Source organism: Schistocerca nitens, chromosome 5 (assembly GCF_023898315.1).
Source record: "Schistocerca nitens isolate TAMUIC-IGC-003100 chromosome 5, iqSchNite1.1, whole genome shotgun sequence".
Taxonomy (NCBI): Eukaryota; Metazoa; Arthropoda; class Insecta; order Orthoptera; family Acrididae; genus Schistocerca; species Schistocerca nitens.
In genome coordinates, this window is record NC_064618.1 from 493,225,470 (window position 1) to 493,239,679 (window position 14,210).

The 14,210-nt window shown below is 42.4% G+C and overlaps 1 protein-coding gene across 1 annotated transcript in view; it reads right to left on the bottom strand.

Moving 5' to 3' along the window:
- Positions 1-700: 700 nt before the first annotated feature.
- The window catches only part of LOC126260550 (uncharacterized), a 49,661-nt gene continuing 36,151 nt past the window's right edge, over positions 701-14,210 (bottom strand). The window contains exon 5 of the mRNA XM_049957884.1: positions 701-946. Coding sequence (XP_049813841.1) covers positions 701-946 — 246 coding nt within the window. The remainder of the gene's footprint in view (positions 947-14,210) is intronic.

A 14,210-nucleotide genomic window follows, 5' to 3' on the forward strand; every position in this document is an offset into this window, starting at 1 on the left:
AAGAAATGTAGAGACAGAGAGAATGTGGACGAGGAGATAGATACAGGTGACAGGATGAGGTGGACAGACAGAGGGAGAGAGATGGAAACAGAGCAGGAGAGGAGGAATGTTCACTGTATGTGGAAAATTCACATCCAGATCAAGACACGCAGAAAAGGCTTGTTATTAAATATTTTCCCAGACAGTAATAACACACAACAATAATAATAACTTTAACAATGGTCATACTGGTTGGGGCACACAGTCATGATTATGACAAAATGATGGATGTGAGCCCTACAACCAGTTAAACAGTCTGACTCTCGAAAATTTATTAAGCTGGAGTCACTTACTAGTAGGGAGCTTATGCACAGTGCGAGATACGGTCTACGTGATCTGAGTCACTGAAGTGAGCAGGTGTATTTGGTGGTGGGATTGTTGTTCTAACAGAAGGAGAGTTTGAATCACTCTTTCGTTAAATAATTGTCCAGTGAATAACACAAAGTAGGTTCCACAGCAGGCTTTGCTAACACTGCCACAAGGGTCAAAGTACTCGTAAGTGTGCTTGCGGGAAAGTGAAGGTAGTATGTGCTGCACGCCACGGTGTTCTGCGTATGTCAACCTGAAAGAGCGGTGGCTGTCAAAGAAAACAGTGGTTTAGAAAAGACGTCAGGTTTATTTTGAGGAAGAGACAAAAGACAGACGAGCACAGGTTGGGGCGTCAGGGCCGTCGCGGCGTGGGCCGGTGCTGCGACGGCGGGCGGCTGCGCGGCGCCAGCTGCAGGCGCGTGCACTGCAGCGCGAGCTGCGCGTCCACGGCCGTGGCCGGCGACACGGGCGCCGCCTCGCCGTCGCCGTCGCTGCCGCTGCAGCTGCACTGGCTGCGCAGGCACAGGCTGCAGTCCGCCTCGCTGCCGCTGCTGCTGCTGCCGCTGCTGCTGTTCTCTCCGTGCTCCCTGCCACCCGCCTGTCACACGCCACCAAACAACACGCTTATGTCTACCTCACAGTCCATTAACATCACATTTTCAGTTGCTGATTCACAAGCTATCACTGAAAGGATCACTCCTAGGCTATAGAAGTGTGGTTCCCAACCTGGGGTTAGCTACCCCCTACGGGATAAAATTAAATTTTCTGAGGAACAAAAACCAAACGATTCGATTCTGTTTCAGTCGTGATACTAAATTATTTTCAAAAGATCATTGCTATTATCACAATTTTGTAAGACTCTAATACTGTTTATATAAGTTATCAATAATCAATTTTTCACAATTTGCAGCATCAATGCGGTGGAGGCTACGGATACCTGATATAGTCCACCCACTTGTTGTGCTTTCTCCCATACATCGTTGATGATTAAAGTGGCACATATACATAACAAATGCTAAACATATCAAGAAAATTTCTTCTCCCATTTGTAGATAGTACTTTCCAAACAGATAAATGAATTAATTGACAGCACGATTCAGCAGTAACAACATAAGGGCTACTGTAATGTTGTACACATTACTACCAATATTATTATTATTATTAATGAGTGTGGTCACACACATAGCATTAAAAGTATGAAGCCTTCCAATTTCCGCCAGTTCCGAAGTAAAAACTATAGCAACCAAGTGATTTACTAACAGTAAGTATAGTGGACACATTTTAACTTGATTGATTTTACCGAGCTGTTCTAGGCGCTTCAGTCTGGAACCGCGCGACCACTACGGTCGCAGGTTCGAGTCCTGCCTCGGGTATGGATGTGTCTGATGTCCTTAGTCTAGTTCGGTTTACGTAGTTCTAAGTTCTAGGGGACTGATGACCTCAGATGTTAAGTCCCATAGTGCTCAGAGCCATTTGAACCATTTTTGATTGATTTCAAATGGGGTTCGAGCGTGCAGGTGTAGCAAGTGCACCAATGGAGAGGAGTAATGCAGGAGGAAAAGTATGTTTTATGACAAGCATCTGCCCTCACTATGGATAGTTAGCTTTTCTTATCTAAGAAGGAGTCGTGAGTAGCACTTGTGATGCATCAAGAACTCCCAGAGCATTCATTCTAACAGACACACGCACAAACTAAATAAACCACACATTGCACGTTGTACCAGCATACAGCGAGACCTTCAGAGGTGGTGGTCCAGATTGTTGTACACAGTGGTGTACCTCTAATACCCAGTAGCACACCCTCTTGCATTTATGCATGCCTGTGTACGTCGTGGCATACTATTCACAAGTTCATCAACGCATTGTTGGTCCAGATTGTCCCACTCCTCAACGGTGATTCGGCGTAGATCCCTCAGAGTGGTTGGCGGGTCACGTCGTCTATAAACAGTTCTTTTCAATCTATCCCAGGCATGTTCGACAGGGTTCATATCTGGAGCATATGCTGGCCACTCTTGTCGAGCGAAGTCGTTATCCTGAAGGAATTCATTCACAAGGTGTGGACGACGGGGGCGCGAATTGTCGTCCATGAAGACGAGTGCCTCGCCAATATGTTGCCGATATGGTTGCACTATCGGTCGGAGCTGCTCATTCATGGTTGTTAACATCTTTGGGCGGGTTTAATGACATCAAAATGGCTCTGAGCACTATGGGACTCAACTGCTGTGGTCATCAGTCGCCTAGAACTTAGAACTAATTAAACCTAACTAACCTAAGTACATCACACACATCCATGCCCGAGGCAGGATTCGAACCTGCGAACGTAGCGGTCGCTCGGTTCCAGAGTGTAGCGCCTAGAACCGCACGGCTACTCCGGCCGGCTTAATGACATCTCTGAACAGTCAAAGGGACTATGTCTGTGATAAAATATCCGTATTCAACATCTATCTTCAGGAGTTTGGCGGGGAGCAACAGACGGCAGGGGGGAAGGGGGGGGGTACTAGCTAATATCTAATTACATTCCAGGGAAATAGTCTAAGAAAAGTTGCAACCACTGTTATAAACTGTGTGATTGTTTTCCTCTGAACATATTTTCTGTGACGTATCTGGTCACACCCCTCGTTAATACACGGTAAATCCCCTAAAACCTGCAGCCTTTTTACGAGGGCGTGCTGACAAGGAATGCCTCCGATTTTTTTATGCAAAAATTCTTAAAGCTTTTTTAAATAAAACAAACTTTGTTAACATTCCACATCTTTACTATCCATGTCCACATATTTACAGCCCTCCGCCGTAGAGAACTCCGTAACATGTGTAACATGGACGTGTGTAACGCAACTATGCCGATGCGTCAGAAACAGCGTGTTGTAAGCGAGTTTCGAATTCTAAGAGAGTGTCCACACGTGAAGCACCCTCTCCTTCAGCATGACAATGCCCGACTACACACGAGTGCTGCCACATCTGAAACAATCCGACGCCTTGGGTTCACTGTCGTCGAACATCATCCATACAAAGGCAAAGGCCCCGAGTTCGAGTCTCGGTCGGGCACACAGTTTTAATCTGCCAGGAAGTTTCATATCAGCGCACACTCCGCTGCAGAGTGAAAATCTCATTCTGGAAACATCCCCCAGGCTGTGGCTAAGCCATGTCTCCGCAATATCCTTTCTTTCATGAGTGCTAGTTCTGCAAGGTTCGCAGGAGAGCTTCTGTAAAATTTGGAAGGTAGGAGACGAGATACTGGCAGAAGTAACGCTGTGAGGACCGGCTGTGAGTCGTGCTTCGGTAGCTCAGATGGTAGAGCACGTGCCCGCGAAAGGCAAAGGTCCCGAGTTCGAGTCTCGGTCGGGCACACAGTTTTAATCTGCCAGGAAGTTTCATATCAGCGCACACTCCGCTGCAGAGTGAAAATCTCATTCTGGAATCATCCATACAGTCTCGACTTGGTTTCACCCGATTTTCATCTGTTTACAGAACTTAAAGAACACCTTGGAGAACTTCATTTTGATAGTGATGCAGCGGTGCAGGTGGAGGTGAGGTGGTGCTTCCATCAACAAAGCCAAATACTTTACAGTATGATATCAACAAATTGGTCTCTCGTTGGGAGGAACTGCTCGTCGGGGTAGTAATTATGTTGAGGAATAAATATGTGTACATGAAGAATAAAGATGTATAATGTTAATAACCTCTGCTTTATTTACGAGGGTCAGTCCATAATTGATACCGTACGAACATTTGCCATCAACGTAATCACAGTAAATTCATTCGAAGGCCCGCGGAAAATGTTACTGAAATCAACCGACAAATTGCCACCGCGTGCGAGGATGGCCCGGTATCGGCGCCTGAAATATTCAGGGCGTGGTTTTTCGTGCTACAATATGTATCATCCACCACCCACCCTACTCACCAGTCACCAAACCACACGATTTCAACCTCCTTCGATAACTGAGGAAACCATTATGTTGGAGACGCTATTCAAACAGGGTGAATGGCTTCACGGCATTTCGGCGACAGATGGAACACATTGATGACAATGTCAATGGCATTCAGCGCCTTCCCGCCTTCTTCACCGATGGCAACCCTATGTGTATGCACTTGGGGACTATTCTGAAGCACTGAAATTGATTTTAATTCATTTTGTTCCATATGTACTGGTGCACAATAAATCTGCACAGACATCTAATGCGTGTGTTTCATCTACACAGTTACAAGACCTCCTGTGTAGCAACCCTAATTTATGTTGGTATTCAGGTACACACTGCCATATCAGGTAAATGCACGTCGTGGAATTCTCACGCTGTCGTATTATCACAAGATATACCATAGTTGCCATTAGTTATGGAAAGACTCTCGTAAAAAGCTTTAAAGTTTTCAAATAAAAAATTCGGAGGCATTACTTTTCAGCACGCCCTCGTGCTTCCTTAACGGTTCAAAGATATCGAAACTTTTGTATCAACTGAGATATTTTTTAAATGGAACAATATACTTTTTAATGGCATTCGAATGCTCTCGAAAAGACAACTACAGTGATATTTCAGTAATTAATGCATTGCAACGTTGCGCTGAATAACTGAAAAGCAAGGAAGATTAGGCTTTCATGTCCTGTCGACACCGAGACTGCGACGGATCACAAACTCGAAATGTTTCAAGAGTGGTGAAGGAATCAACCGTGTCATTTTCTAATGAACCACCATGGCACCTGCCCAGAGTGATTTAGGAAAATCACGGAAAACGTACAGGATTTTTGAGAAGTGATGGTCAATATTTAGGGATAAAACAGGAATGATCATTCGAAAGAAAAAAGTCAATTAAACGTGGGCCCTAAAACGCATACTTTATGAGCTATGATCAGTTCTTGATCTTCGACACTGTGAAACAAATCTCTTCTACTGCAGGTTACCTTGTACCTTAAGAGCTATGAGTACTTGTTCATCTTCGCTACTTTGAAACACAACTCTTCTAATGAACAAATGTTCATAACTTTTAAAGTATGCATTTTAGAGCACATGTTTACCGGACATTTTTTCTTGGTTGGCTCCATAGTACCACTTCCCAAAATATGGAAAGCAAAGACCCTGCAGTAGAAGAGATTGGTTTCACAGTATCGAAGATCAAGAATTGATCTAGCTCTTAACGAATGCGTTTTAGAGCCCATGTTTGCTTGACATTTTTGTTTCGAATGATCACTCCTGTAATATCCCTCAATACTGACCTTCACTTCTGAAACCGCCTGTATATCTAGATGGCCGGGAGCGCATTTGAACCATCATCCTCCCGAATGCGAGTCCATTGCGCAAACCACTGCGCCACTTCGCAAGATCAAAATATTCAAGAAATACACGAAAGCTGAAAAGGAAGGCTACTGGATCCGCCTATTGCAGTGTTAACTGCGTCAAGTGATGGTCTTCCGTGCCAAACCCCGTCGTCATATGTAGAAAAAGGAAATTCCTACGTAACCAAGATAAAATGATTTTCCTCGTGGCCCTACTCTACACGACATGAATACGATTGTTGTAAAAGGAACGAAGTGATAACTTCTAGTGCAACAGGATGGGCTTAGGAAAGCTATTTCAAATGTTTGAGCATAATTATGTTGAAGTGACTACCTTTTGTGTTAAGAAGGAAACAGTCGAAGATTCGATACAACGGCGGATCCTGGGATGAGTGTCCCACTTAGCGGTTTTTACACTACAATATCCGATTCCGAACACATTAATCTTTAATTTTAGCACATATGTTAGAAATTTTGGAAACATACGAATACCAACGTTAATATGTTTTCCATCACTGTACTCGTCTTTTCGAGACGTTTCCAATGCCATGATAAGGTATCTGATTCCATTGAAAAATGAGCTTCAGTATCACGGTTGATACAAAAGTTGAGAGGATAATCCACATAACAAAATTACGTCCCTCTCTGCATACTATAATTCATCGACTAACCCATTTCGATTTCATGAACCGTTCTCTAAATAGAAGAGGTGCGAGTTTTAAGTCAAAGGTTCAAATGGCTCTGAGTACTGTGGGACTTAACATCTGACGTCATCAGTCCCCTAGAACTTAGAACTACTTAAACCTAACTAACATTCATGCCCGAGGCAGGATTCGAACCTGCGACCGTAGCGGTCGCGCGGTTCCAGACTGAAGCGCCTAGAACCGCTCGGCCACACTGGCCGGCAATTTCATGTCATTTATCGTTGCTAGCCAAGGAACGTTTTTTGTGCCCTAGTGGCAGAGCCGTGTTGGACAGAGAATTTGGAATCCATTCCCCACTTGGAAAGGTCATTTGTCAGGAAAGACATGCGGGTGTCTATCGCGCTGGCTGGCTGTAATGGCGTAGTCAGCTAATGTATTCATAAACTATGCATTAAAAAGGAATATTAAACAGTGAGAACTGAAGGGGAAGCCGAAGCAAAGAATTATTTGCTTAACTATATGAAAAAACTAATAATATTACGGGCAGACGCTGTATTGGCAGCATTCTGCTAGTTGAGCTCAAGTCGAGCAACCGTTCGGGATGCAGTTACACTTAAGATTGGCTCTGAGCACTATGGGACTTAACATCTATGGTCATCAGTCCTTACACTTAAGATACAGTTGAGTGCGTGCTCGGAACAAGGCTGTCTGAGTCGAAGCGTGAAAATCGTGTCATCGTGTTTCCATGTTGGGAGCACTCATTTACTAATAATGTGAGACAATGCTTGAAATCACGCAGTTTATTCAGCACCTCCGATGAAACTCTCCAATAGGTCAAACAAACAACTGACCATACGTGCTGACCGTCTTGTATACGTACAGTATCCCCTAACAGGCTAATTTGATATCGGTCCTACACACTTCAGCACGATTCTCGGATGGGTAGCTCGACCGTTTTATAAGTAGACGCCTACGTAGCCTGATCTCATTTTCCAGTATCGACCAAATAAATCTAAGTCTGTCACTTACTTTACCTACGACTGATTCTATGTAATCGCTGCATTTATATTCCTTCCAGTCACGTGCTTTATCTACCACTGAGACTAAGTAACAGTTTCATTTATATTTCTACGTATTGTTACACCCTGCAATCTGCATGAGTTAATCGATTTCAATTGTGGTTCATTAATATTGTAGCCATGAAATACAATATTTTCTTTCGTTTTGAGAAGTGCACAATTTTGCATTTCTGCATCCTGGTCTTTGCACCACTTTGAAATATTATCAAGATCTAGCTGAATATCTGTGTAGCATTTTCAGGCAGTACTTCATTTGATAACCTTTTCGAAAGAAAAAATAAAGATTAAATAAGAGGAGAACAGTAACTTGATCAGCGCCAACCTATTGGTAATGCACGTGAACATATGTTTTCACAAATAGGCCGCTGTGGTACGAGTCCAGTAAATACTTGCAAAAGCAGCGGAAGCAGTCTTCAGCTACAGTTACGTATAGTTATCTACATGGTCCAGTCACATTAATGTGACCACCTCCTATGTTGCACCCCAACTTACAGTAACCACGCCCAGACGGCAAGTGGCAGAACTAGCAGCGGGGGATATATAAAGCGTGTCAGGGGGACGCGGGGAACAGTGCCGGCATTGTCGTAATGCAGAAACAGAGTGATTTATCTGACGTCGGAAAGAACATGATCATTGGCTTGCATGCCAAGGGTGGAAGTATTTCTGAAACGGCTAAGTATGTAAACTGATCGCGTATACCGTGGATGGCAAACCGGTGCCGAGACAACAGTGAAGCACCATAGGTCATAAATAACAGGGGTGAACGACAGCTGTAGAGATGTTCAAAATGGCTCTGAGCACTATGGGACTTAACATCTATGGTCATCAGTCCCCTAGAACTTAGAACTACTTAAACCTAACAAACCTAAGGACATCACACAACACCCAGTCTTCACGAGGCAGAGAAAATCCCTGACCCCGCCGGCAATCGAACCCGGAAACCCGGGTGCGGGAAGCGAGAACGCTACCGCACGACCACGAGCTGCGGACTGTAGAGATGTGTACGGGCGACTAGACGTGGAAATGTTCAGCAAATGACTGTCCAGATGAACGAAGGGCCTACCAGCTGTGTCTCCTCTATGACTGTCCAGCTAATGTTTCCGCGTATGGGCTTCCGCAGAAGGCGCCTGGTTCATTGACGACGAGGGCTGGAATTTCCATGCCATTACCGTAACTGGACGTCCACTGACCGACGACAGCTGGCCTTTCCAGATGAACCACGTTTTGTGCTCCATTGGACAGATGTCCATTGGCGTGTCTGAAAGCAAACACCCTGCAACAATAATTAGAATGGGCCAGGCCGGAGGGCATTCCCTGGGCGAGCTCGTCATTGCGGAAGGCAGAACACATCAACACAAATATGCATCTGTCCTTGGGACCACGTGCACACCTACATGCAGTTTGCGTTTGCTCGGCACTATGGCATCTACTAGCAGCATAACGCAACATGTCACACGGTTCGCAGCATACGTATGTGGTTCGAAGAGCATCAAGATAAGTTTAGCGTACTTCCCTGGCCACAAACTCCCCGAATTTAAACCCAATCTAGAATCTGTGGAACCACCTCGATCTCGCTATTTACGCCATGGATCCTTAGTCGAGAAATCTAGCGCAGCTGGCCATGACACTGGAGTCGAAATGGCTGCACATCCCTGACGGTACCTTCCAGAATTTCAGTGACACTCTTTCTGCATATTTCACAGCAGTCCCACACTGAAAAAAGTGATTATTCCTGATGGAGGAAGAAATTTTCACCGCCAGTATGTGGCGAATAATCATCTGGTATGGGATGACGAAAGGTTAGTGATTAGCAGACTCTGCACCAATATCCTGGATTAAATTCAAATCTTCTCCACAGCGTCTAGTGAAGTAAGGGCATGTGACACTTGACAGTGATCCGTCCGCCGGATGGGAAGGTTAAGCTCGGTGGTCTATCTGGTGTTATTCGAGAGACGTAGGCTATGTGCCGACAACAGGTTTCGTCCTCTCAATTCTTCCGTCACACAAACACACAAAACCAGTACAGTGATCTCCCAACAGATACACTTAACATTACTCCCACAGGTTACAAGGACAGATGTCATTGTGCAGAAAGTGTCTCGCAGTCAGTCATGTCATACTGGATCTCCAAGCCAATCATCACGTACCATAATCAATCAATTACCAATCACTACTGTTGTTATTACTATTTATATACCTAATAGTATAATTATCAGTTCTTAGGTAAACTATGAAGTAAAAGGTACTGTAGGCCTGAAACTCTGGCCTTGTATAACAGAGACCCTGAAGACCCTAACCTAATTTCGTTAAATTAATTAATTATACATTGCCGGATGTACCGTCAATTTCAATTTTCAGCAGTGGAGCATGGACTCACTGTGCTTATTGTCATTAAGAGAAAATGGAAAGAATTATGTCGAGAATAATAATACGAGACCTCTGACCTCTGACAACTACAGCAACCTCTAAACATAAGCTCAGCTCAAAACGTAGCATAACCTTGTCGTTACTAATATATATGCAGTCGTCATTTATTTTCTTTCCTCTTTCTGCACACATTTGAACAAGTGTTGCCTCTACGCCACGTAAGCCTGGATAGTTTATATGGAATGACTTTCAACTTCCGTCGCGAATTTTCTTAAATGACATCAGTTGTTTCAAGAAGAGATCCTTCCAACACTTATTTCAATTTTAGAAACAAGATAAGCCACATCGTGCGAGGTCTGGGAAGTAGTGAGCCTGTGGAAGACTGCCGAATACGAGCGAGTTGGTGCGTCGTCATGGTCAAGGAAGAACTAGTTGTCCTTCGGTATTTTTGTGTCGTATTGTAAATTTTCTTGGACCGCCATTTGTCGTTGTAATGGTGGTGGTTAGTGTTTAACGTCCCGTCGACAACGAGGTCATTAGAGACGGAGCGCAAGCTCGGGTTAGGGAAGGATTGGGAAGGAAATCGGCCGTGCCCTTTCAAAGGAACCATCCCGGCATTTGCCTGAAACGATTTAGGGAAATCACGGAAAACCTAAATCAGGATGGCTGGAGACGGGATTGAACCGTCGTCCTCCCGAATGCGAGTCCAGTGTGCTAACCACTGCTGTCGTTGTAATGATGGTTGACTAACCCTCAGTTAAAAATTCTAAATTCACAGTTCCACTAACATCATAAAAGATACTAGGCATCACTTTGACACTCGATGAGACTGTTGCGCATTCTTTATGCGGGAAGAACCCCTGCCAGACCCCTTCTCATTACTGGACTTGTTTTTCTCATTACTGGACTTGTTTCAGTGTCGTAGCCGTGAATCCATCACTCGCTTCTTGTGATGATACTTTCCATGAATGTTTCATCATCATCGGCTTGTTCAAATATTTCACTTCCAACATTCAGTCGATGTTCCTCCTAGCCTTCCGTCACCAAATTAAGAGCAAAATTTGCTCCACCAATGTTCAATTTTTCAAATTAAATTTCACGACGCGAACCAATAAACCTTCCTATACGTTCTGTGAGAGGCATAAATGGTTGGCGCATAGTAATCCTTTGTTTCCTGAATGTGACCACCACCAGTTGGAGTTAGAAACCTTTCTACTCGAGAGATCTCTTCAAATGATTGATGACCGCTTTTCAACCAATGGAAACATTCAGAATATTGTGTTTGATCTAGTGCATCATCTCAGTAATATGCGTAAATGTTTTCCCATTTTTACGCAAATTTCATCTGTAGTCGTTGCTCAAGTAAATCCGAAGTTGCGAAAGTCTGGTGTTGTGGTAGTTACAAACTGTATGGAAAATGGAGAGAAGGGGTGAAAACAACGGGAGGGGGGTCAGCTTCTGGGAAAAAAAATAGCTGAGGGCCACTGTGAGCCAAATGTCATACAATCGACAGCAATCGAGCCACAACTACAGGAGTGTTTTTAGTATGTTAGACAGATAGGCCGAACGGTGTTGGGGTCGTAAGACTCAATGTCCCTATTTCTTCTACAAACAGCGAGTTTCAAAATTTAATAGGAAAATTTAGTTATTTATTGTTTGTTAGTTTTACTACCACAATACTACAAGGAGAGCGGTGGTCCCCAAATCTCACTATTAATGGTCCGACTTTTATTTGTTAGTGAAAAGTCAATTATACAGAGGGATTTCAAGCTAAACGAATGTTCGAATGCGTGTGAAATCTTATGGGACTTAACTGCTAAGGTCATCAATCGCTAAGCTTACACACTACTTAACCTAAATTATCCTAAGGACAAACACACACACCCGTGCCCGAGGGAGGACTCGAACCTCCGCCGGGACCAGCCGCACAGTCCATGACCGCAGTGCTGCAGACCGCTCGGCTAATCCCGCGCGGCTCAAGCTAAACGTTTTTCCGTGTAAAGCTTTATTAAAACTAAAGACACGTTGTATAATGAAGTAGTTAGTAATGAAAACAGGGAACTAAATTCAGCTAAAGTTTTTATAGTAGTCTGGTACGTGAAAACAGTTCAGTTTCTGACCACGAGAAGACTAGAATGCTGGTCGCATTGGGCGCGTGTTTTCTAAGGAAAAAGGTGAGTGAACATTAATTAAGAAAATCAGTTTTCAATAAATATAAGAACATGCTTTTATGTATAACCCTAAGTATTTAAAGTATCAAACTCCATAAGGACAAAGCACACATAATTAAGATAACCACTTATTCAGTATCTAACCAAATGCTCTTTATCTAAACCTCTGACAATTTAAAAGACTTAAACATAATAAAAAAGTGGTTAGCACGAATATATCTAGTAACTGAATATTCATAATCAAACGATGTTTATGTATAATCGTGAAAATTTAGAAGTGTGTACACAATAAAGAACATTTTGCATGTAGTTAACATAACTAGTTATTCTGTAGCCATCCATAACAAATCACACTTTACGTACAATAGCAGTTGGGTAGAAAAGAGTAAAACCATAGTCATAATTTAGTTTAGTGATTGTATATTAAATATGTAAAGCGCTAATTCTTAAGGGGAGAATGAATGTCCTATGCCGCCAATGTAAAATTATCGAATTTTTTGACCCATTATTTTGGAAACTTTTTAAGACACCAACTTACAATTTTCCATAATTATTGAATGAACATTTCTAGATACACTGAACTAGAATTATTGCTAAAATTGTATTGTGGGGCATGTTATCTTTTTTTCTTTTCAACCAATAAATTTTTGACAGAATTTTGTAAATAAATGATCATAAAAATAAAACCACTTATGATATTTTAATTATTCTAGTTCCATATGTGTTGAATCTCACACTTGGCATGCTGTGAAAATTTCATGTCTCTACCATCAGTACTTTTTAGAAAACGGGTCATTTATTGCAAAAAATGTAGTTCAGAGATATTGAGGTTTAAAACATTTTTATTACAAATTCTAATACAGACATACATTTCTGCGTCTTTTATGCACTAGAATTGTCCTGATCCATAGTCTGTGTCTTCTTCAGTGTCACAACAGCCCAGTGCTTGCCTCCTCCTTTTCCTTCTTGCTTCTTTTATCATTTGCTGAGCAGCTATCTCTGCTTCACGTATACGAAACTCATCCAGTATCCGCAGCCCTTTAGCTGTGTTCTGTCCAGATCTTACCCATAGATTCCCCAGAACCTTATGTCTTTCATAGTTCCCACCATTAAATGTTATTATAGCATCAGACACTGCTAACTTTAAAGTCATATGGCCAACAAATAAACTTTTAGGCACATGGCACCACACAACATTACTGAAGGACTCTTTCACATTCTGGGTCTTCCCATCTAAACACTTATTTAGTGGTTCAGGATTTGCCAAATCTCTGTAAATAGGTATGGATGCCTCCATTACTGCCAAAGGAATAGAATGTTTATGTGTAAATTCATGCAGAGTGCCAGAAAATTCAGCTTGCCTATATTTAGACCAAGTCTTTGGAGGAGGTGGACGCAAAGCATGACATGGCTTTTCATCGGTTGATATTCGGTGAAAGAAAGTGCTCCACACAGCTCATCTTCTCTAAATCATCAACAGTTATCTCTAATGGTCTTCCCATAATATTCCTGTAATTCATCAATTACTTTGTCCATTAATCTTCCAGCACATTTTATTGTCTTGCCATCAGACAGTTCTGTGTTACCCAGCTTGGTTTTTAGGTTACGTAGACGCGTTCCCATCCTTTCCTTGACATGTCCTACACACTCAAGTTTTTGTATACTGTTTTGACTGCAATGAACGCCTTGCTGTCTCCATCACCTAAGTAATTCACGTATCTGACACCTCTCTCCTTTTGCGAACTTCAGAATAAAAAGCAAGTCTCACATATCTGTTCCCGGCAAAGTTGAGTTTCTTTAAGTTACTATTACGCTTAGTCATTTTATTTACGATTAAAAAGCAATAGAAGTTAGCTTACTACAAAAATAGCCGATAATCACGCGACTTTCAACGAAAACTAGTATCAGAAACAAATGACTGGTTTGTTTATTCGTAATGCAACTTCTGATACGTAGCAGTAGGCACAAAACAAAGAATTCACAGCCTTCTAGCAATGATTGCTCAACTGTGGCAGTATGTGCGTAGCCTCGAAATTTGAGTCACACGTCAACATTCAAAATATTATTTAAAGGTCTCACAATTGTCTGATTTTAATATATTATATTCTAAAATGTTCAGGAAAGTCCAAAATACATTATGGAGTAGAAAATAGAAAATGTCAAATTTCAATGAATTTCACGTACACTGTCCCCTTAAGTATTTTGTTATTATGTTATGCTGGGTGAAACAGCTACGACAGGTCGCCAAAAATACCTAGCTTTTCAAAATGAATATCGAGGTTTTAAGGATTCTTAGCACTTATTGCATTCAGCTTACAATTACAAATAATATATC